Source organism: Barbatula barbatula (assembly GCF_947034865.1).
Source record: "Barbatula barbatula genome assembly, chromosome: 22".
Taxonomy (NCBI): Eukaryota; Metazoa; Chordata; class Actinopteri; order Cypriniformes; family Nemacheilidae; genus Barbatula; species Barbatula barbatula.
In genome coordinates this window covers 16,590,722-16,613,254 of record NC_136785.1, presented here as the reverse complement: position 1 = coordinate 16,613,254, position 22,533 = coordinate 16,590,722, and the positions used below count along the sequence as shown (strand labels likewise).

General features: G+C 36.3%; 2 protein-coding genes across 3 annotated transcripts; one reads left to right on the top strand and one right to left on the bottom strand.

Moving 5' to 3' along the window:
- The first annotated feature begins 800 nt into the window (after positions 1-800).
- Positions 801-8,858, top strand: slc47a2.1 (solute carrier family 47 member 2, tandem duplicate 1). The gene is made up of 17 exons (XM_079485952.1): positions 801-1,133; positions 1,412-1,513; positions 1,590-1,658; positions 1,750-1,898; positions 2,167-2,209; positions 2,383-2,427; positions 2,547-2,644; positions 2,757-2,854; positions 3,581-3,694; positions 3,775-3,842; positions 5,159-5,267; positions 5,723-5,798; positions 6,233-6,302; positions 6,692-6,824; positions 6,950-7,044; positions 7,122-7,200; positions 7,291-8,858. The coding sequence occupies exons 1-17, from the start codon at positions 951-953 to the stop codon at positions 7,518-7,520; spliced, it is 1,761 nt and encodes a 586-aa protein (XP_079342078.1). The 5' UTR covers positions 801-950; the 3' UTR covers positions 7,521-8,858.
- Positions 6,570-20,995, bottom strand: slc47a1 (solute carrier family 47 member 1). 2 transcript variants are annotated; one of them, XM_079485951.1, is made up of 17 exons: positions 20,580-20,995; positions 19,798-19,899; positions 19,094-19,162; positions 18,236-18,384; positions 17,276-17,318; positions 16,357-16,401; positions 16,174-16,271; positions 15,891-15,988; positions 15,341-15,454; positions 14,542-14,609; positions 13,398-13,506; positions 13,231-13,306; positions 13,062-13,131; positions 12,627-12,759; positions 12,120-12,214; positions 11,854-12,027; positions 6,570-9,725 (listed from the first exon to the last, which is right to left on the bottom strand). In XM_079485951.1, exons 1-17 carry the CDS (start codon positions 20,751-20,753, stop codon positions 9,396-9,398), a joined length of 1,947 nt encoding a protein of 648 aa, XP_079342077.1. In that variant the 5' UTR covers positions 20,754-20,995; the 3' UTR covers positions 6,570-9,395. The 2 variants fall into 2 exon arrangements, with proteins under 2 accessions (XP_079342077.1, XP_079342076.1); XM_079485950.1 differs by lacking the exon at positions 17,276-17,318 and having other exon boundaries at positions 6,596-9,725; positions 16,174-16,401; positions 20,580-20,946.
- Between the last annotated feature and the right edge of the window lie 1,538 nt (positions 20,996-22,533).

Here is a 22,533-nt window from a genome sequence, read left to right as displayed (position 1 = left end):
CGAATGCGAGGCTGCGGGTGTCGTGACGTCATCGCGTAGAAAAGAAGCCCGATTTCATTGGCTAGGTGCCGACCAATAAAACGACTCCATTGCAGCCACCCACCACCGCCCTTCGCTGCTACTGAGTTTCAAGTGCACAAATCAGTTTTGCAACTGATATATCGCGATAAGAGTAGCAAAAGTCGAAGCGCGAAATTTGAACTTGCAGTGACAGACTTGAGAAGTTGCAAGTGCCTATTTGAGGTTGTACTGCGAATGTGAATGTAAGAAGAAATGCAAATATGTATTTCAAGTTTGTGTCTGTCATTTTCACATTTGTGACTACTTGTCTGCAGCTTCAAATTCAGAATACAGGTTTGTGACTATTGTTTGCGAGTGCACATCTCAGCGTTCAACTTCAGATTTTTAATTTACAGGTTTTCACATCGAAGCTGTGAGTGTAAATTGTAGCATACAAGTGCAAATATTTATTGTACAATGTCTCAAATTCACATCTACGTGCTCTCGAGATTTGCTACTATTCTACCTTCATATGCCGTGACGTAAACGCAATATCGTGTAGCGAGATTCGCGTTTACACTCCACGAAGGACTAATGTCAGCATTTGCGCCTATTCTTTCAACTTTCAACTAAGAAAAATGAACATCGTAAATGAATCACGTTTGCAGTTATAGAATATCTATCTCTATACTATAAAGTCTATAGAGTGAATGTTTGCCGATACGCGCGCGTACGTCTGTGTCCCTTTAATGAAATTTGACCACGCGTTGACTTTATGTAATAACCTCGTGGGGTCCGGCAGACAGGCGGGGTTACACTCACAGTCACACCGTTATTCAAATGTCTCCCTTTCGCTGACATTCAGGGCATTTAAGTTTCCTACACGCTGATGAAGTCCTTTACTGTTAACTAAGTCATTGTGAAGGCGGACTGACTTCAGAAAAGAGAGAATGGACGGTAATAAAGCAGTAACTCGGATGAATGGAGAATCAAAACAAGAGAAATGCGATGATGCCCAGTCAACGTCCAGTTCACAGGTTGTTTGTGGAGGATGTCGAAGGAAACTGCGAAACCTGTTACCAGTAAATTATAAAGAAGAAGTTGTACATTTGTTAAAACTGGCTGGACCAGTGGTAAGAATCAACCTATAGATTTACAGTAAATCCGAAAGTGGAACGTATTTCACTCTACATAGCCAACTAACTAAATACAAAATGATTATGGGTATTAACAATAATAATAACAACTGTTTTGTTTTTTAAACATCGAGCTTTTATTTATATCCTATGTATAAATGTTGTATTTAAATGTAACTGTTACACATTGTCTATGAGAGACCGTATTATACATTCAACACTAAACATCTCGCAGCTGCTCCTTTATAATGGTGATGTGTGTCATCTTTCCGTAGTTTATATCTCAGCTGATGGTCTTTATGATCAGTTTCGTCAGCACTGTGTTCTGTGGTCACTTGGGCAAAACTGAACTGGCTGGTGTTGCTCTGGCTATTGCTGTGAGTTTATAAAAACAAAAGCATCCGTAAGTCATCGTTAGAACAGCAATGTGCATTATTTATCTTTGTCTCGCAGGTTATTAATGTGACCGGGATTTCTATTGGCTCTGGTTTGGCGTCTGCATGTGATACACTCATATCACAGGTAGGATATTGAATTTTAAATAAGTGTGCCATGTGGCAGTTGTTATGTGAATGTGAAGCAAAGCTTGTAATGGATCTGTGTTTTCTTGCAGACGTTTGGCAGTAATAATCTGAAGCGGGTGGGTGTGATACTGCAGAGAGGGGTTCTCATCCTCCTGTTGGCCTGTTTTCCCTGTTGGGCGCTGCTCATCAACACAGAACCCATCCTCCTGGCTGTAAAACAGAGCCCCAGGGTGGCCAGGTCGGTCATGTTAAAGAGTTACTACTACAGTGATGGAATGAGAACATAAAGGATGATGACAGGGTTAATAGCATGACACGTTGTCACTTTAAGAATTAAAAACTGCATTGAGCAAGAAAAAATATCTGTAGTCTTGTACTCTTGTCACTTCTGTCTGCTATAAACCACAGCTGGTTTAAACGTGATGTCATCATTTAGACACGTGAGAATCATGTGTTTCAAAAGTTTCTTTAGCTGTGTTTGATTATCTCTTTCTTTTTTTCAACAGTCTGTCACAACTCTATGTTAAAATATTTATGCCTGCACTGCCTGTGAGTGTCACAACCTTTTTATTTATAAACGTTCTTCTTCATTTTAAACTTGTGTAAGATTAATGTAAGAATGCATGTTGACATTTGCATTAGAATATTGAACTATCGTAGCATTTATAAGTTAGTTTTTTTATAATGCTTATATCTTAGATACTGTTTTTGTATTTGTACAGGCTGCTTTTATGTACCAGCTTCAGGGCAAATATCTTCAAAATCAGGTATTGCGTCTAATGCTGAAAATGTATAATATTATATTCATAAATATGTCTATTTTTTGTATTTTGCCTGACCTTGGCTTTCCTTGATGTCATATTACGGGGCTGTTTTCTTGTTTTAGGGTATTATTTGGCCTCAGGTCATCACAGGAGCAGCTGGAAATGTCCTCAATGCTTTAATAAACTACATCTTCCTTCACCTACTTGAACTTGGTGTAGCGTAAGAAGCCTTGATTCTGTCGTCTTTGTAATGAATTGTGACTATTAATTTATAAATAGGATTATAAATATCAAAATGGCTTATTTATTATAATCTTGTCCTGTGTTCACAGAGGATCTGCTGCGGCGAACACAATTTCTCAGTATTCATTAGCTGTGTTTCTCTATGTCTACATTCGCTGGAAGGGCCTACATAAAGCCACATGGGATGGTAAGTGTCTGTCTGTCGGTCTGTCTAGTTTGTCACGTACCAATTGACAAAATTTTACCCAGATTCGTCTCTGACACTTGCAGTTTCCTAAGCAATGTGTAACAGTAATGTCATGGTGCAAAGTATGTTCTGTACTTTGTAATATTTGACCAGACAAACCTGAGTCATGTAAGCTTAGCTTAAAGTGATAGTTCACCCAAAGTAAAATTATTTAATAATTTACTCACCCGTGGCTGAACGCAAAGGAAGATATTTGGAAAAATGTCTGTAAACAAGTATATAACACCCCCAATGTATTTAGTTAGCCTACTTTGGCAGTAAATGGGGGATGAGATCTGTTTGGTTATAGACGTTTCTAAAGGGATAGTTCACTCAAGAAAAAATTGCCATCTTTTATTCACCCTTATGTCATTCAAAACCTGTATGTGACTCTTTCTTCTGCGGAACGCAAAAGAAGATATTTCGAAAAATGTGGTTTTGTGTTCATACAATGGAAGTCAATGGGGCAACTATCCCTTTAATTTCATAGCATTCATGCATTGATTTTGGTAATTCACTCCAATAATCTTCTTATCGAAAAAAAATTATGCACAATATTAATGAAAGGGTGAATGGTTAAAGGGATTCATTTAATCACTTAAGTGTATTTAGAATTTTTTTAAGGAGATGTCTCCTTCGATGAATCGTCTCTTCATCTGCCTCCATCTGTCTCTCACACACCATTAGGTTGGTCTGTTGACTGTCTGCAGGAATGGGGGGCGTTCGTTCGCTTGGCTCTTCCCAGCATGCTCATGATGTGTGTGGAGTGGTGGACATATGAGATTGGTGGATTCCTGGCAGGTTTGCAGACTAATTTTACATTTATGTAAACTAATATAGTAGTCACACATATATTTGAATATTGTCTTTTATCACTAAAGGGTTGATCAGTGAGGCAGAGCTGGGGGCTCAGTCTGTCATCTATGAGCTTGCTAATATTGCATTTATGGTAGGTTTCCAAAGGCTCTTCATGAAACGCAAAGTTACTTTGTTTAAGTTGTAAGACAAACGAAACCATACACTACTGGTTTCAACATCTCAACGGCACCAGCTGTTTGCTGGTCAACGGGTCGAAATAACAGCTCTAAATTTACATGAAAGAGAAGCTGAAATTCTTCTGAAATTGAACCTGTTTATTGAATCACGGTTCAATTTCCCACATTCATCTTTCTGTTGGATTATTGTTTTAAAGGAACATAAGGTGTTGTGTTCCATTTGCAAATACAATTTTGTTATCTTCTGCCTGGTTGGTTAAAGACATGGGTTGGTGAGAGCAACCAAACCATACAGATTTAGTTACCTCCATAGACTTTTCAGCAGATGTTTTGGAAACAATTCTGAATTCACTCGCTATAGACCACTTTAAAAGACTGGTCCAGACGCACTTCCAGTTTCAGTTTTTATTAGTATTTTTAAAATCTTAAATATATAATTAAATCTTATTAATTATAAATATTATGTTGGTTGTAATTTGTTCAAACTATTGTGTAACTTAAACAGGAAGTTCTCCTGGACCTTCCAGCTTTGTTTACGTCATTCGAAGAGTTCTATAATATGTGTTTGATACAAAAATTGGGTCATACTTGAGAAGATTTAAAAAAAAACTTACAAACAAAAAAATACAAGCAGTAACAAAAATGCACATAATTTGGTATCTAATACAGGTCAGGTTTTGTTGCTTACCAACAGCAGCCTTAATCTTTACTTTCATTAGGATTCAAATTAGTCACAGACAAAATACATGCAGAATTTTTTTTTATCGAGATTTCCCACTTCACAAGAAAATGTTTGACTAGGGATCTAACAATATTTAACAAGTGGTATCGCAATATTGCCTCAATATTAGCGTCAAATGACAGTATGAAACTATAGGTCTTCCGGGCCTAACATGGAGAATGTCAGAAAAAATAATGGATGTTACCTTTGGGAAGGTCCATCTGGTGCAATTATTTTATTTTATAAAAGGGATTTTACCCATCCCATACTATAACTCATACCTCTAAGCAACATTTATGATAAGAGGATAAAGAAAAGATGTCATGGCATTTTTCCAAGTCATCCTTTGTCTGTTAAATATTGTACCGTGGACTTTATACCGAGGTATTATCGTACAGTGAGATTTTGATATTGTTACATCCCTAGTTTTGACCCATCAGAAAGATTTATGTACCATATTCTGCCATTTAAACGCTTGGTTGTAACCAAGATCATGGTTTTCTTTTTGTAACTCAATGCGTTGTTTTTTTAATCTTGATTTTTTTTTAGTTTCCTATGGGGTTTGCTGTGGCAGCCAGCGTGAGGGTGGGAAATGCACTTGGAGCTGGAAACACAGAACAAGCCAAACTGTCAGCCAAAGTCTCTTTAGTCTGTGGACGTATGTGAAATAAGATAATACCAATGTTTACATACTGTACATGAAACAATATAAGTCAACAAATCACATTAAAGCAATATAATTCAGGGTCTATACAGGTGCTACGGTTTAGTGTCACTTGACTGAAAGGCTTTTAATCCGAAGGCAAAAAAATATATAGAATCATTTTATTACAAAGTAAAATTTTTGATAAGAAGAGCACATTTTTACAAATTGTAGACAATGGATGACCAATTGCTGTGGTCATTTAGAATGAGTGTTCATTCTAAACATAATTTCCAATAGTTACATTTCTGTTGTGCCGTAGTGTTGATGATGAGTTTACTATCTAAAATGTTTATTTATAAAAAAGAAAAAGAAAGCGACCCCAAACGTTTGAATGGTAGTGTAAAAACTTTAAATCAGTAACTCACAAGGGTAAGATTCTTAATAACATTTTATTTGTTATCTTCTAGTACTGGTTTCCTGTCTAGTTGCAATCTTTATTGGATCCACAAAAGACATTATTGGATACATCTTCACCACAGAAGAGTAAGTAGACACAGCGATCTTCAATAGAAATAGTCTTATAATCACATGTTACATTAGGTAATATGGGTGTGGGTTTTCAAAATCGAAACAAACCTGTAGACCTAAAATATTTTACCTTCAGGTAGATGAAGGTCTTCTCCTATTGTGAAATGATTTCACAGATCACTTATCTATGTGCCCCTCATACTCAGTAAGATGAGAATGTGTGTGAAATGCCTTGTGCCTTTTGATGCAGTCTGTTCTCAGAGATAAAGTAGAATCCCAAACATATACAATTTTATTTCTGATTTTAGAAAACTTTTCTTATAAAGATTAAATGCAAATTCTCAAGTTCTAAGGTGTTTGTGTCACAATATGAGCTATTAAACAGTGAGACTGTTGCTTTCACCTTTATAACTATTCTCGTTGTCATCGTGATCTCTTTTTTTTAACAGAGAAATTGTGCTCAGAGTTTCTCAGGTCATGATTATGTATGGCTTCTTTCATCTGTTTGATGCAATTGCGGTGAGTTTATATATTATTTTGCTGTTGTTTTCTTCAAAATAAGGGTTTGTTTCTGTGCGGCAAAGGACAGTTTTAAGCCACAATCTGTAACCATTGACTCTCTATCGCCATCACTGTTTGAAAAATATTTTTTTACATACTTATCCTTCCCTTGCATTTCTTGTAAAATCTAACCATACAGCTTATATTATTATTATTAGCTTACTGTTGTGAATCATGGAAAGGTAAGCAGTAGTATAGCTTAGTTACCCCAACAAGTCATGGATTGCACATTTAAATAACAATTTATTTTTCAGTGGTTTCAGTTGTTCTTTAATATTTCAAGCTTTACAGCCATTGTGATTCTGTGCTTCGTGTTCTCTTGTTAATAGCTGTGTTACTATCTACAGGGCATTACAGGTGGAATAGTCCGAGGTGCTGGAAAGCAACTGATCGGTGCTCTTTGTAACATTGTTGGGTATTATTTTGTGGGATTTCCAATAGGAGTGTCCCTGATGTTTGCTGTTGGCATGGGTATTGTTGGTAAGAATGTCCTGTAGTTCATCTATTAACTGTAAGTGATACACTGAAGACCTCCATCCCTCATCCACTGTCTTCATACACACTATCTCTCTCTTTCTCTTCTCTTTTTCTCTCTCTCATGTTAGGTTTGTGGGTTGGGATGTTTGTATGTGTCTTCTTACAGTCTTTATTCTTCCTCATCCTCATTTGCAAACTTGACTGGAAGAAAGCAACTGAAGAGGTGTGTTTTATTCCATCATCCACTTTCATGATTTTGTGTTTGAAGATGATGGCACCAGTTTGTCTTTTTATTTGCAGGCCTTGTTCAGAGCAGGTGTGCAAAAACTGGAAACCAAAAGTGAATCTTGTGCGATGGAAAACATTGGCTGCACAGAAGGTAGCATCTGAATTATGCCATATGATGACCCTGGAAGTTTTAGGTTGGACTTTTCCTTGTGTAGAACATGTTTTATCTGTCTCTTTACAGACGTTTCACAGGGTGCACAAAACACGGAAGAAGGCCAAAGGGACACAAACACAGACCTGGAAGAAGGAGGTGAAATGGGCGAGGCTGGTGTCATTGTCACAGTTGGAGAGGTCTTGACCACCAGGCAGCTGGTGGTCCGTCGAGGACTAGCCGTTATCCTTATGTTGGCAATACTAGCTGGAGGGATTGTGTCGAATGAGATGCTCACCGGCTTTCTCAAGTCAACATAATCAGTAGTTAATAAACCTTGTGCCATTCTTACCAAAGACTTTAGGGCATTCTATAAGCACAGTGTCTATATTATTTCGGGGGTATTGACAGCACAGTTTGAGCTGATGATGTGAAACTAGTGTGACAGTATTTATTCAGTTTAATATTGATTTCTTTCTAGATGTATTAAGCAAACCAAAGTGCTCACTTGTGACTTGACAATACTTGGTCATATAAAAGCAGAAAGCATGAAACAGTGCAGAAACAGCTAACGTATTTTCAGCCATTGTGATGGTAGATTTGTACGCACAATTCAACTAAAGGCATTCAAAATGCTAGAAACTTGACAAATCATGACAGCACTTAAATGTACATTGAATGCAATAATTAAAAGAAAGTACATTTTACTGACTTTATCAGTATTATACACTAACATGTTATAATTTCTTTTATTAGAATCATTTTCCTTTGATTATTTTAAAGTGATTTTTAAGTGTTTAGAAATCACTGTTGTCTGGGAAAACATACAAAGAGTGCTTTAGCTTCCAATGGCAAGCATTATATTTAGAAACGCGACTATTCGGATTCTGCATAATTTTGTTTCACAGACCGACAAAGTTACGACACGTTTGGCCTGATATTTAAAGTTCTGGAGGTTATCTTGAATTAAAGATCAAACTATTGATTTTACTTTGTGATAAAAGCAATGCATGTTACCATTTCAAAATCAGGTAACTAAGCATTCTAGATTCTTAATTAAAGTCAATTTTTGGTCACAATTTGCACCTCCTAACCAAATGCGAAGTTATCTTTTTAAAGTGGTTTTGTCCAAACCAGCAGCTGCTGACAGCTCCATCCACACAACGATCCTATACACATCGCATTTGGTTACGACACGATGTTACAGTACCTTTGTACCTGCCATAAAGACTAATGTTAGCGATGGTTTAAAATTGTTTTCAATGTTTTATAAATGCTCCTTTAGATTGTTTAAAATGTTACCTATTCCCTCACCCAGTGCATGCGAAACAGCAAAAATCACTGTAAAGACAAAAGACACAGGGGGTTGGGTTGGACTTGGTTCTTGCTAGCCTTAAACAAGTAAAATTATTGCTTGTGCTCTTGTAAAAAATGTCTTTGTTACATAAGATGTGAAAAAGATAAGGCAGCAATTTCTCTTCCCCACATCTTTTTTGTAAAATTGCACCTGGATCTCATAAATCCTGTTTAGTGGACATGTTTTACAATAGCGAATGATTCACAGAGTGAATTATTCATCTGTCACAGTACAGTGTATAATGGTGACTTGATGTCCGTAGTAGAATGTTTTCACTGAATGAATAAAAAAAATTACCATTAAGAAATAAAATTCTCTATCCGGCATGTTTGACAGTGAAAAAGTGTGTCTGAACATGTATTATACGAAAAGGTCAAATAAGAATGCATGTCATTCGTAATTTGGCAAAACTAAATAAGTGGAGGTATTGAACCGCTATCTTCTTTTCTGATTCACATTGATATGATAAATATATTTACAAAGACAACTATTTCCGTAAAGATAATGTGCAGAATATAACCAGAAACATAAGATTAGATATATGAGAAATACTTCAAATGTTAGACCTGACTAGGAAAATAAAAAAAACATAAGCAATATTCAATATATATAAACATTTTGGCCTATTAAGATGGTTTGGAGTGGATATACATAAAGAAATGCTCTCCATAAACAACTGCTGACTAATGATGGGGGATTTTATCTTCAATAACACCAATGAAAGTCCTTGTAGAACTTCAGTTCAGGCCCATAAGCATGGACATGATTTCCTCATTGAATGGATAAGCAGCCCTCTGGGTCGTTGATGTGGGAAATGTGTCTGGCAAAATGACCAGAGTTACATGTAGACTGAACTCACTGTAGAGTTGATAAAGGTGTCAGGGGTGGAGAAGTTGTTCCAGTGGATTGTTAGGTTGCTGTTATGTGGATTAAAAGGCTCCGGAAGAGGACAGGTTATATGGATAGCTATTCCAGCTATCAGAATCAAGACAGCAGTCAACAACGTCAGTCCTCTTCTCAACACAATCTGGTTCAGAGAGAGTAGAACTTTACGTTGAGGTTCTCCAGTTTCACTCGCCAGCGTTAGTCCACTTTCAGCGTTATTCTGATCTTGAGTGCTCACTTTAACATAGCCGACTGCTTCAGAGCTGTTACTTGATAGTTGTGCCTAATGGAGCGAAATATTGAAGCAGTTATCATCACATTAAAGTAGTTATCCATCAATCTGTCTGTATGTCTCTCAGTAAATCTGTCTGTCAATGTATCTGTCTGTCTATTGATAAGTCTGTCTATCTATTTGTGCGTCTGTCTTTCTTTCTGTCAGCTGCCTGCCTGTCTGTGTATCTGTCGATCTATCTGTGTTTCATATATCTGTGTATATGTCTGTCTGTCTATCTATTTGTTCATCTGTCCGTCTGACAGTGTATTTGTCTGTCTATCTATCTGTGCATCTGTCTGTCTGTATTTCTGTCTTCCTATCTTTTCTTCATGTCTGTCGGTTTATTTGTCTGTCTATCTATCTGTGCGTCTGTCTGTATTTCTGTCTTTCTATCTTTGTTTTATGTTTGTCTGTGTATGTATCTATCTGTCTGTCTATATACACAGACGTGCTTAAATATGACGGTACCCTTACAGCTCATTGAAATTATCCTTCATTCCTCCTGAAGAGTGATGAGATTAAAAGCTATTGTATCGTGTATTTTTGCATGCCTTTGTTATGTCATAGATCAGAGCAAAGAAGCTGTGGAAATTATTCTACAAAGATATTCTGAAATGGCCTGGACACATTTGTTGGTACCCCTTAGAAAAGATAATACATCATTGGATTATAGTGATATTTCAAACTAATTAGTATCACACATGTATCCAATCTTGAAATCAGTCATTCGGCCTATTTAAACGGAGAAAAGTAGTCACTGTGCTGTTTGGTATCATTGTGTGCCCCACACTGAACATGGACCAGAGAAGCAAAGGATAAAGTTGTCTGAGGATCAAAATAGTAGACAAGCATGATAACGTAAGGCTATTGCGAGTGGTAGAAAAAAAACCAAGGATAACTGCCAAACAGATACAAGCTGAACTACAAGGCGAAGGTAAGTCAGTTTTTGATCGCACCAATTGTCGCTTTTTGAGCAAAATGTCTCCATGGAAGAATGTTCGGCTCGGTTATGTTTTGGTTATATCTATCTATCTATCTATCTATCTATCTATCTATCTATCTATCTATCTATCTATCTATCTATCTATCTATCTATCTATCTATCTATCTCTATCTATCTCTATCCATCCATCCATCCATCCCTCTATCTCTATCTATCTCCATCCATCCATCCATCTCTATCTATCTATCTATCTATCTATCTATCTATCTATCTATCTATCTATCTATCTATCTATCTATCTATCTATCTATCTATCTATCTATCTATCTATCTATCTATCTATCTATATCTATATCTCTATCTATCTATCTCTATCTATCTCTATCTATCTATCTCTATCTATCTCTATCTATCTCTATCTATCTCTATCTATCTATCTATCTATCTATCTATCTATCTATCTATCTATCTATCTATCTATCTATCTATCTATCTATCTATCTATCTATCTATCTATCTATCTATCTATCTATCTATCTATCTATCTATCTATCTATCTATCTATCTATCTATCTATCTATCTATCTATCTATCTATCTATCTCTCTCTCTCTCTCTCTCTATCTATCTATCTATCTATCTATCTATCTATCTATCTATCTATCTATCTATCTATCTATCTATCTATCTATCTATCTATCTATCTATCTATCTCTCTCTATCTATCTATCTCTCTCTATATCTATCTATCTATCTATCTCTATCTATCTCTATCTATCTCTATCTATCTCTATCTATCTCTATCTATCTATCTCTATCTATCTCTATCTATCTATCTCTATCTATCTCTATCTATCTATCTATCTCTATCTATCTATCTATCTCTATCTATCTATCTCTATCCATCCATCCATCTATCTATCGTCGGTCTATCAGTGATTCATGTCTATCTGTGTAAATATCTGTCTATATGTCTGTCTATCTGTGTTTTATCAATACGGTATGTATCTATCTGCAAATTTTGAAAACAAACTGCTAATATGACATTGTTTTATATTATTAATATTAATATTATCTTCATCGTTAATTTTATTCTACATTTTTGCCCTCACAACAGATTTGCATATTAGTCCGTAAACATCCCATACCTATCTCTATCTGTCCATACATAATAAATGTAATAAGCTTGAATTACTTTGTTTCCAGTGATGTCATCCCAGGGTTCTGGTATACATGCAGAAGCTCCAGTTTCAGGCGTTTGTTCATCCTTCTGCCCTTCAGAGACCAGCGTATCAACCACCGATTGCCCGATGGACGGCCTCTGCCGCACACACACCACCTTAGCATTTTTGCCTGCACGTTTCTGCGCCTAAAGAAGTCAAAAGTCAGCATGTTACAGCAAACGTTTGCAACATACTTGCTAGGTCTGTTTGTAAAATGACATTATTTGTGACATCCTACCTGCTCTGTCACTTTCTTCCAATCGAGCTTGAAGATAAGAGTAGTGAAGAAACAGGTCTGAATAATGACACAAATCAACAGGCCAAGCCACAGACCTGAATGAGCGCAAATGAAATAGTGTTACACTACACTTCACAGCTTTAGAGGACGTTGAGTAAAGCATCCAAAAAACTCTTAGCTTTGTATACTGTGGTAGGCTTAATGAGACCAGCTTTACAGTGCTTGTGGTTTTTGTTGTCCTTATGTTGTGGCAATTGCTTTCTTTGTTTACCTCATTTGTAAGTCGCTTTGGATAAAATATTATATGTATATAATAAATGTATAATTATAATCATTTATTTATAGTAAATAGTAGTAGTAATAGTACATTTTCATTTACATTTATGCATTTATATTATACATTACATTGTACTGTACATTTGTTTCTAACTATGCTCTGACCACTGAGCCACAAGAAAGCTATATGTAAATGTAAATTAGATTTTTTTCTAAAAGTTAAAAAGCTACCAAGTATCCTGAGCTCAGCCAGAAACATCAGTGCTATTCCCACCGGTAACCCAATGCAGTAGTAACAGATCAAGTTGGACACTGCAGCTATTTTCTGCTTCCCAGCACCCAAAAGAATGCCTGAACACACACACTAATACACAACACATAGATATATGCGTGAGATTTTGTAATCAGTTTTAATGTCATCATAAGAAAGAAATGCAGAGTAACAGTGTTTTACTGATAAAGACTACTGTAAGAGTATGTTAGAACACATAAAGATTATAAAGATGAAAGAACACTATTAAATGACACTTGTTACACATCACAAAGATGACAAAGATATAATTTAATATAACAGTTAAAAACCTCTGTAGCTTGGTCATAAAGACTCAACAGCTGATGACAAAAGTCAACAAAAAGTTGACTGTATAACTGGCTTTACCAACTTACCACAAGAGCATCAAAGAACTGCAGAAAAACATAGAGAGTGAGATTGTCTGAGACAATCTTCACTATGCTCCTGTTAGATAGAATAATTATTTGGTCAATAATAATACTGTCAAATCCTTGTTTTATAATAATGCAGAATGTATTTGTATCATGACAGTAATGAACATACTCGTCGGAGGTGAAGATGTAGCCCACCACAGACTTTGCTGAAGCCAGAATGATTCCCTGAAAAACAGCCAAAATTCCTGCAATACATTAAAGGTTAAAATGATATCTCCTTTCTATATAGCGATGCTCATAAAGGTATTCTGAAGACTTTACTCTGTATTTTCTGACCTGAGATCACAAGAGTCATTTTACTGGTGAGCAGGGCCCTGTTAGTGTCTCCGGCCCCCAGTGCATTTCCCACACGAACACAGGCAGCTGCATGCACACCTAAAGGAAACTAAACGCATACTGTACATTTATTAAAACACACAATCATTTGTTTAAAAAACAAGGAAAAGAACTCTTTAAAGGTGTTGTGTGTAGTTTTTTCGATCTCTTGACAAAAATGCATTATAATATGCATAACCACGTCTTCAGAGGTGTACAAAGTGCATTTACATTGTCTACTTGTCTGTTCATTTTGTTTATTTCTTAACCAGTGTATCAAATGTAATGGACTGGTTGCAAGATTGTTATTTATTTATATTTAAGTAAAGGTGAATACGGCATTGGGCAAGGTGCACTGTAATTATTATTCCTGGGCGTGGCTACCCGTGGAAGGAGGAGTGAAACAGGACAGTTATATGCGCATGTGCTGTTGAAGGATGAACTTTTCCAGGCAAGTTTATGGACAAGTTTACTTTCGGTCAAGCACGAGAAAGAATCGTGGTTGGGTTAAGTTAGTTCAAGGACACCACAAGGCGTAAAAGACAGGCAGACCATCAGTATGCCCAGACGCTAGAAGCCCAGCTAAAGCTAAGGAGCCCAGAAGCTGAATACACCTTTGTTTAAAACCGTAACCGATGGAAGAAGGTGGGAATCGACGAACGTAACACCATCTTTTAATAAAATTAACAAACAACAAAACGAAAGTAAAATAATAAACATAATAAAACAGAACATAAAGTCCAGGCCCGGTCAATGAGAGTAAATGAAGGTCAACTGGAAACGATTAAGTCTTTTGCATCTCAGATATATCTTCTGAGAAAAACACCCAGATCTAACAAATGTCTCTAAAATAGATCTCAACACTGACGCAAACCAAGCTCAGTTATGAAAGATCAGAAAATGTCCTCTGGGTGCACACAAATGCCTTTAAATAAACTTCAGTACTTCATTTAGTTTTTAGACATTCAAAAGAAATGTAGTTTGTCATCTTTATTAATGTCTGACAAGCCCTGCTGACAACAGTAATCAAAGGTAAATCGATTGAAACAGTCAATAGGTTTGTTAATAAGTCTTAAAGGAAGTATGTTATGTAACACAGTCTTACCATGTAAGTGATGGACCCTAACTCCAGCAGCACGTGTTGAGCAGCAAGGTCCACCTCTCCCAGCATTCCTGCCGATGAGTGGAGAGGGGAGGGGGTGGCATTTAATTATGCAAGAAAAGAGTAATAAAATTATTTTAAAAGGTTGTATTTTTTATTTAATAAATCTTATTAACGCAGAATATGTAAGTACAAACATGAATGAGGAAAATATGAATGACTCTGATATACAATAATAATACAATATCATTGAAAAATGTATGTATTGAAGAAGTTTGGTATTTTCGATGTATATATTTTTGTGTGAAGACGTAAATTCCAGAATAATGGACACAATCCTGATTTTATGTGTGAAAGGGGTGAAAAGAGGAACAAAACTGAGGAACCCGAAGATATGAGTTTGCTATAAAACGACGGTGCTGTAAAACAACAAAACAATTACAAAGCTATAAAGCGACCATTGATCCCTGGGATCTTCAGTGGTGCACAAGAAATATAATTACTAACAAATCTGTCTGGAATGTTAAGGATTATATGATTGCAGAAGCGACTTAGGTTAAAGATCAACATCAAAACTCGTACGCTGTTTATTAAACCAATAAGCCCCAAAGTGCCAGTGGAAACGCACCGTTAAATGCAAAATGTGAATAGGGGCGCTTTGGTGGACACAGCCCCTTAGAACTTGGCTCAACCAATGAGAATAAAGCACCAGAACTGATCGTTTTACAAAACAAAATAATGGTAAGGATCGAAAACAAATTTTATGTAAAAATACGCCATAAGCCAACACAAATGTACACACCTGCAAGGAAGCCTCCAATCTCATAGACCCACCATTCAAAGCACAGCATGAGGGTGCTGGGTATAGCCAACTTCATGTAAGAGCCCCACTCCTGCAGTGATGCAGTGGACCAGCCTGTAGGGGGAGACAAAGACAAACGTATTAGCAAACACTGGAAAATCACTGAAATCCCATGAGGGTACAACTCTTTCCACTTCCCCAATCTCTTGTCATTTTTGATTGATGAAACAATCCGAACAGATAGCAAACAGATGCAATCTACATCTACAGGCTATCCTTCTTAACCAAGTTTGTTCACATGTAGCTTGCCAACGTTCCATTTGTGTTCCCAAAAATGATTAAACATGTCCATGATGCTTTTTTGAAAATGGTTTCTGTGATGGTTAGGTTCGGGGTGCTCATAGGGGAAAAACAATACCATTAGGTATCCCCCATGCAGAGTTACAATGTAATGATTCTAGTTAAGTGCATCTGCATGAAAAATGTTTCCCATTATGTTTCAAAAGCAAATATGAGTGTCCGTGTGTGCATCTCTACATATATTCTTCACCATCCCATGTCTTGACATGCAGCTTTTTCCAGCGTATGTAGGCAAACAGCAGGAGGCAGATGGAAATCTGTGAGATACTGTGGGCTGCAGCAGAGCCCCTGCGGGGACACACACACACACCTGCTTATCATAAGGACCCTTATTTCTCGCCTATTATGGCCATTGCATGTATTGACAAAATACACTGAGGCACTGAAAGGTGATTGGAATAACGGAATGGCTTGTAATACACAGGCGATACAGCGGAAAGTGGTATTGATGTAAGATAAACAAGAATACATACATCACTCCCAGGTTTAGTTCATGAAGCAGGACGTAGTTTGTCGCTACGTTTAAAATGTTGGCAACAACTGCTGTGTACATCTGGGGCAGGATGATGCCCTGAAATAAGATATTTATTTCTCTGTTCTGTTTCATATCTTTTCTGCTTGTGTATGTCCTGGGATTATAGGAATGCTGCTTGTACCTGGTTTTGCAGATAAGACACCTGCAAATGGTGCAGAAACATGGCCTATGGAGAATTGAGGGAGAGACAACATTTTTTTCATTCAAATGTAATATTGTCATTCAAAAGTTTATAGTCACTCACTTATCACATAAATGTGCAGTACATATTTTTTCACATATTACAGTTTAAATTAATAAATGTTACACTGTACACTGTAAAAAAACTTAAATTACAGAATCTACTGTTTTTACAATACAAGTTGAAATTAGCTAAAATACAGCAAAATAAATTTACCAGGAAAATGTGTATTTGTACAGGGAAAACAGTTATTCTACGGTTTATTCCTGCCGCCCCAGCTGCCAGAAAATGTCTGTTTTTTACGTATATTTTTTTACAGTTTATGGGAAAGTTTTACAATTTCTTGACTTAGAGGTCTGACCCTCAGATACCTTTTAGACGGTAAGGACTTTTGATCTATTCTGGGCTTTCATTGGCTGCCAGTTCTTTATTATCTTTAAAATCCTTGAACGAGTATATCTTTGTCTTAGGCCTACACATTCAAATCAAAAGGTCTGAATGGTCAAGAGAAACATTTCCATTGGTGACCCTAAACATTTAAATGAAAATAAAAAAAACACCAATGTATATATCAAATCGATAACAATATATTGATTTACAAGGACAACAAATGCAGTTTTATTGTAAAACTTTTTAGTGGAAGTACGTAACTAGTGTAAATTCATGTTAACAATAAGGCAATTGTTTATAAAACATGTTAAATATAGACCAAATAAATAAAAAGCTGTCATGAAAAGTGAGAAGCACAATTTGAAGAAAACAGCAGGGAAGCTTTGAACTTCTGTTCTTAAAAACAAGGCAAAGACAGAGATGAAAGCACTAGCACTGAATGTTTATGAAAACATGTTGTAATACTTACAGGAACAGCGGGGAGGTAAGCCATGACATACAGCTGTGCAATCCTGAAACATTTAGCTTTATAAATAACAGTCTCAGAACAGTATAATACCCAAATTGTATTGTGACCACAAGCCATCATTTTTAAATGCAACTTCAATACATTTCTGTATATATTTTTTATTTTACACGTTGTTATGGATTTAAAAACCTTTCATCTGTATGTGGCAAAACAAATAATGAATGAAAACAAAAACAATTTATTAAAAAAAAAACATTCAAAATAATGAAGAAAAAGCAGCCAATATGTGCCCAGAACCTAAACTGTTTTAAAGGCATCTGAGAGTGAGACTTCAAGAAAGTTTCTAATAAAATGCCAAGAGAACATCTTTGCCTGGAATTGTCACATGGAATTAAATGAACTAGTGAAGCAGAAAATGAAGACCCAGCTAATATCTTATTCTTCAATTTCACAACTGGCCAGAAGATTAATTTGATTTCAGAAAAGTTTCAGTCTCTTTTCCCCCTTTAATTTACTTTCCCCAAGGTTTAAAGTGTTCCTCCTAAAATTCATAACTATTTTACAACGTGGCTAATTTGTATGATGTCAAAAACGTATGACAGATAGCACAAAGAGCAATACTGAAGCCCCACCCCGAACTTACTCAAATGCATGAATGAGATCATTCAAATTTATATGAACTGGTAAAATATTTACCAATTGCCAAGAACTTGTGTTGGTTTAGGGCTTTATAGGAGACACAGCCGACTATGCACTAAATTAACATCTGGAAAGTTTTCACTAGAAGTCGAACATTCCCAATGTAAATAAATAATGATGCAACATAGGACAAACTTTGGCTAACTATTCTTTGATCCCTGTAGTGGATCACCCCCTCAGGGTGCACAACTGTCCAGAGAGCCTATAAAATCAACATTTTAGACAGAATAGCATTTCGGATATTTTGGATTATAGTCTGACCTTGTCACCTCTGGTTCCTGCTTCAGTGCGAGAAGTATTGACTCAGCATTGATGAGTATACCCCAGCATGGCAGACAGAAGAGCAATAAGATAAGCATACTCCTCTGAAGTATTTCCCCCACTCTCTTTAGATTCTTACTGCCAAAGGTCTGGACATGCAAAAAAGACCATTAGCAAATATAGTTTAAATCCTGTACCAAAACATGTACTGTGTCCAAACGAAAAAAAAGAGATTTGTTTTACTTTTTATCTCACACGCATTGTTTAATAAGAATAAGGCTTCAATAAATACTGTAATGGCAATACTAAAGCATTTTGAAGATGGTACCATGACCATTGTTAATTCTTGGACATGCATCATGGATTTCTTTCATCCTGAAGGTCATATGTATATAATATATCACTATATTAATAAACTTTCTATGTTAAATTTAGTATCTTGCCATATAATACTTTAGGTACTTCCATCTGATTCTATGGTACAGGTTTTATTTTCAAAACATTTTGGGAAACACTCAAATCCAGAAAACCGCAGTCAAATGTAATGTATATCACTTTGCAAAATGTAAACACTGGTCCTGAAACACATCCAGGTTTAGAATGTATTTATTTATTATTTTAAATCTTTAAATATAGCTCATAAATTAATGATCTGTTGGTTGTATTTTGTTCAAACGTTTGTGTAAAATGTTAAATAACTGAAACAGGAAGTTGTTCTGGACCAGTGTTAGACCATCCTTGTTTATGACATCCAAAGTGGTCTATAGGTTTTAGGGTTTTCACTATACAAACATTAAACACAACAATGGGATATTGTATATATTTAACAGACATGACTATGCAACCATAAACTAATACCTGAGAGACAAGCGTGTCACAGGCGAGAGCAAGTCCACATCCTGTGGCTGTTGTGGTCACATTAATAGTCTGAGGAGATAAATTCTGCTTTAGTAATACAACAATCCTTCTTGACAACTTGGTGTAACAGCAGTTCATTATATTTCCTTCTTAGAGATACAGGCATTGGATTTTCATCAATTTTCTTAGAACAGGATATAGACTTGGTGTCCAAAGAATAGATATGACACACGACAGAATGTTTTTTTCAGAAATGAACAAATCAGTCAATATTTTCGGGCTGTAATGTCACAGACAGTTCAGCGATGCAGCAGATGTACAGTATTACCGATTGCCTTTAATGTATACGTTTAAGGGATGGTTCACCCAAAATGAATATGATTTCATCATTTAAACATCTACATATCAATTCAAACCAGTTTGACATTGTTTCTTCTGCAGAACACAAAACAAGATATTTTGAAGAATATCGGTGACCAAAAAACATTGTCCCACATTGACTTCCATTGTATTGACACAAAACCACTGAGACATTTAAAAAAAAATCCTCTTTTGTGTTCCACAGAAAAAAGTTTCATATTCATTTTGAATGCCATAAAGGAGAATAAATGATTACAGAATTTATAACCTATTTTGGGTGAACTATCCCTTCAATGCCTTACAAAGAGAACCCATAGAGCTCTATGAGCCGATGAAGGTTTTACCGCAGAGGCCAAGGCATATCCAGCAAGTTCAGCATTTCCTAGGTGACCACAGAATATTGTGATGACAAACGGAAGAAGGAAGTTTAGGATCCTGGAGATGAGCTGTGGAACATGAACACAAAGATTTCAACCACACACAGCTATATTCAATCCCAATTGAAGAATAGTCACAGCGGTCAGCACTGGACATACAGTAACTAGTACAGTAGGCCTGTGGGCCATGTCATTGCAAATGTATTTTAGCATTCATGTCGCTGTATATATTTTGCTCTTTTGGGCACACGTTTGTAATGCAATAAACATGAAGGACTTGAATGTGCATTGGAACTTGATTGTTTGCTTAAGCTTATTTAAAAATAAGAAATAAAGATGAAGAAAGTATAGCAGTACTTCACCTTTACAGTCTGAAGGTTACCACATTGTGATGTCATGACATCTTCATTTCAGTTTATCTCATTGGTTAAATTGCATGCAAATGTGCCCAAACAATGTGAAATCAATCCCAGAATAGAAGGATTACCAAACATATTTCTTGGATTTGTATAACCACAACTTGTACAGCTGTGTGTCATTCAGGTAAGCATCATGCACAATAATAAGTTAATAAATTCATCATATCAGTCATAAGATAACTACTCACTGTAACACCATAAACACAGAATGAGTTACAAAAGTCTTCACCACAAATAATGGGTTTCTGTCTCTTCTGGCAAAATTCCTATCCTTATACAATATACTGTTAAGGACACATAAGTGAGTGTTGCAATAGTCGGAGAACTCACCAGAGGCCCAGTTAGGTGCAGGACATGGTAGAGCTCCTCTCTGTAGGCCAAGGGAAGCCAGCGATGCACACAGCTGCAGCCGAACAGTTTGGAACTAGCCGCTGTTGCCTCGGTGACTTGTTCATTGCCCGTTGGGGGGCCACAAGCCTCAGGCATCCGCTCAGCCTTGGCCATTCAAGCGTTGAGTGAATAAAAATAAGAGAAGAGGATGAGAAGGAGAGAGAAATAGACGAGAAAACGAGGAGAGCAATTTAAGGAGCGCTGTGAGATCCAAAATGTTGTTATCAGTCCATGGAGGCAAAAGCAATCAACTTAAATCGGGCCAATGATGAAGGAACCTGCTGTCTTTAGTCACAGAGTGAGCCCGAGAGAGGCAGGTCACAGGCAAGCTCTTTATAATTCCCTGTACGGAGCACAACAGCACTGGTGCGGGGGGGTTGAAAGGGGCGGGTTAGCCTGTTTTACTTCTTAAACACAGCGGTAATCTAATCAGGAATGTCTATGTAAATAACAGATTGTTGCTCCTTTGAGGGGCATGTGCCAGATTTCTTGCTTTTTGAGGCACAGAGCAATCAATCAAACATCAATCCATAAATTCACAGGGTCGTACGCATACGCCTGAACTAACTGTACAATCTTTAGGTGAGATTATGCTTGAATTTATGGATTGATATTTAAAATTGATATTTTATATTTTAATATAGCCACTTTAGAAATCAATAACGAACTGTTGGTTTTAAAACAGATTTGCAGTGAGTGTTTCTTGTGTCTCTTTGACATTTGTTAAACCAAACTAAATCCAACCGGATCCCTTTAGTGGCACATATTGTAGTATAATGGGACATCACCCTCTAAAATCTTTAATGCCCTGTAGTCAAGGTTAGTACATTGCACATAACCTTCGGTCATTAACGTGCTCCTTGGTTAAATGGTAATGTTTAACTTCAGTCAGCTCCAAAGGTCTTGCACATCTATCTCTCATCATTCAATAATCTGAAAAATGACAAAAATGACCTCTTTTCAAATATGCAGGATCTTACAAAGATTTGTCAGACAATCTTATTTTTGAGTTATTCATTGCATTTGACATTATTTGTTTGTTCCAGACAGGAGTAATCTTAAGCTTTCTTGTGCATGATTTGCAGCTCTTATCAGAAATGCAATAAGAAATGCTCAAGCAGGCAATAGTAAAAATGACACCCAAGCACTGACATACAATAAAATAAAGTCATTTGTCTGGTAATCTTTCTATAGTCTGTCTCTCATGTATCACACATGTGTAGATGACACTGATGACAAAACAAATCACCATTTTTCATTGTGTAATAAGGACACACAAATGGTGTGATTCTTTCCCACTCACATTTTCTTCTGTTTGGGTACCTCAGGTACATACTTGCGTTGCAGACAAAATATACAAATTGTTAAATAAAAACAAAAAAACCAATAGAGTAACATTTCACAAGAAACTGAATTTTGACATTCAATTGCAAATAACTCAGTTTAACCCTATTTGCGACACGTAATATGCGTTATTTTTAATGACATGTGTGAGTTTTAGAATATACAGTATGAGCCATTAGTTTACAGGATAAACATGGCCCCCTGGTGGAAAATAATTGAGACTGAGATGTTACCACATCTTTACATAATACATGGACTATAGCAAACAGAATTTTTGTGCAATTTGTCAAAATTTTTATTGTATTTACAACATAATTTATTTATAAAGTCATTTTGACCAACTGTTATGGCATGATAAAGATCAGAAGTTCAAATGTGTCAGACTACTGGTGAAAAGGCTGGTTTTCTTGTTTTATTAAAAGTGAAATAAAAATGAATACATTTAGAATGCTTTAGTATGCACCCCTTTCATAACAGCTGGCATGGACTAAACAAATCTGTGTAAAGCCCGATGATCCCAGGAGGATTTGATGATGTTCCAAAGAGCACC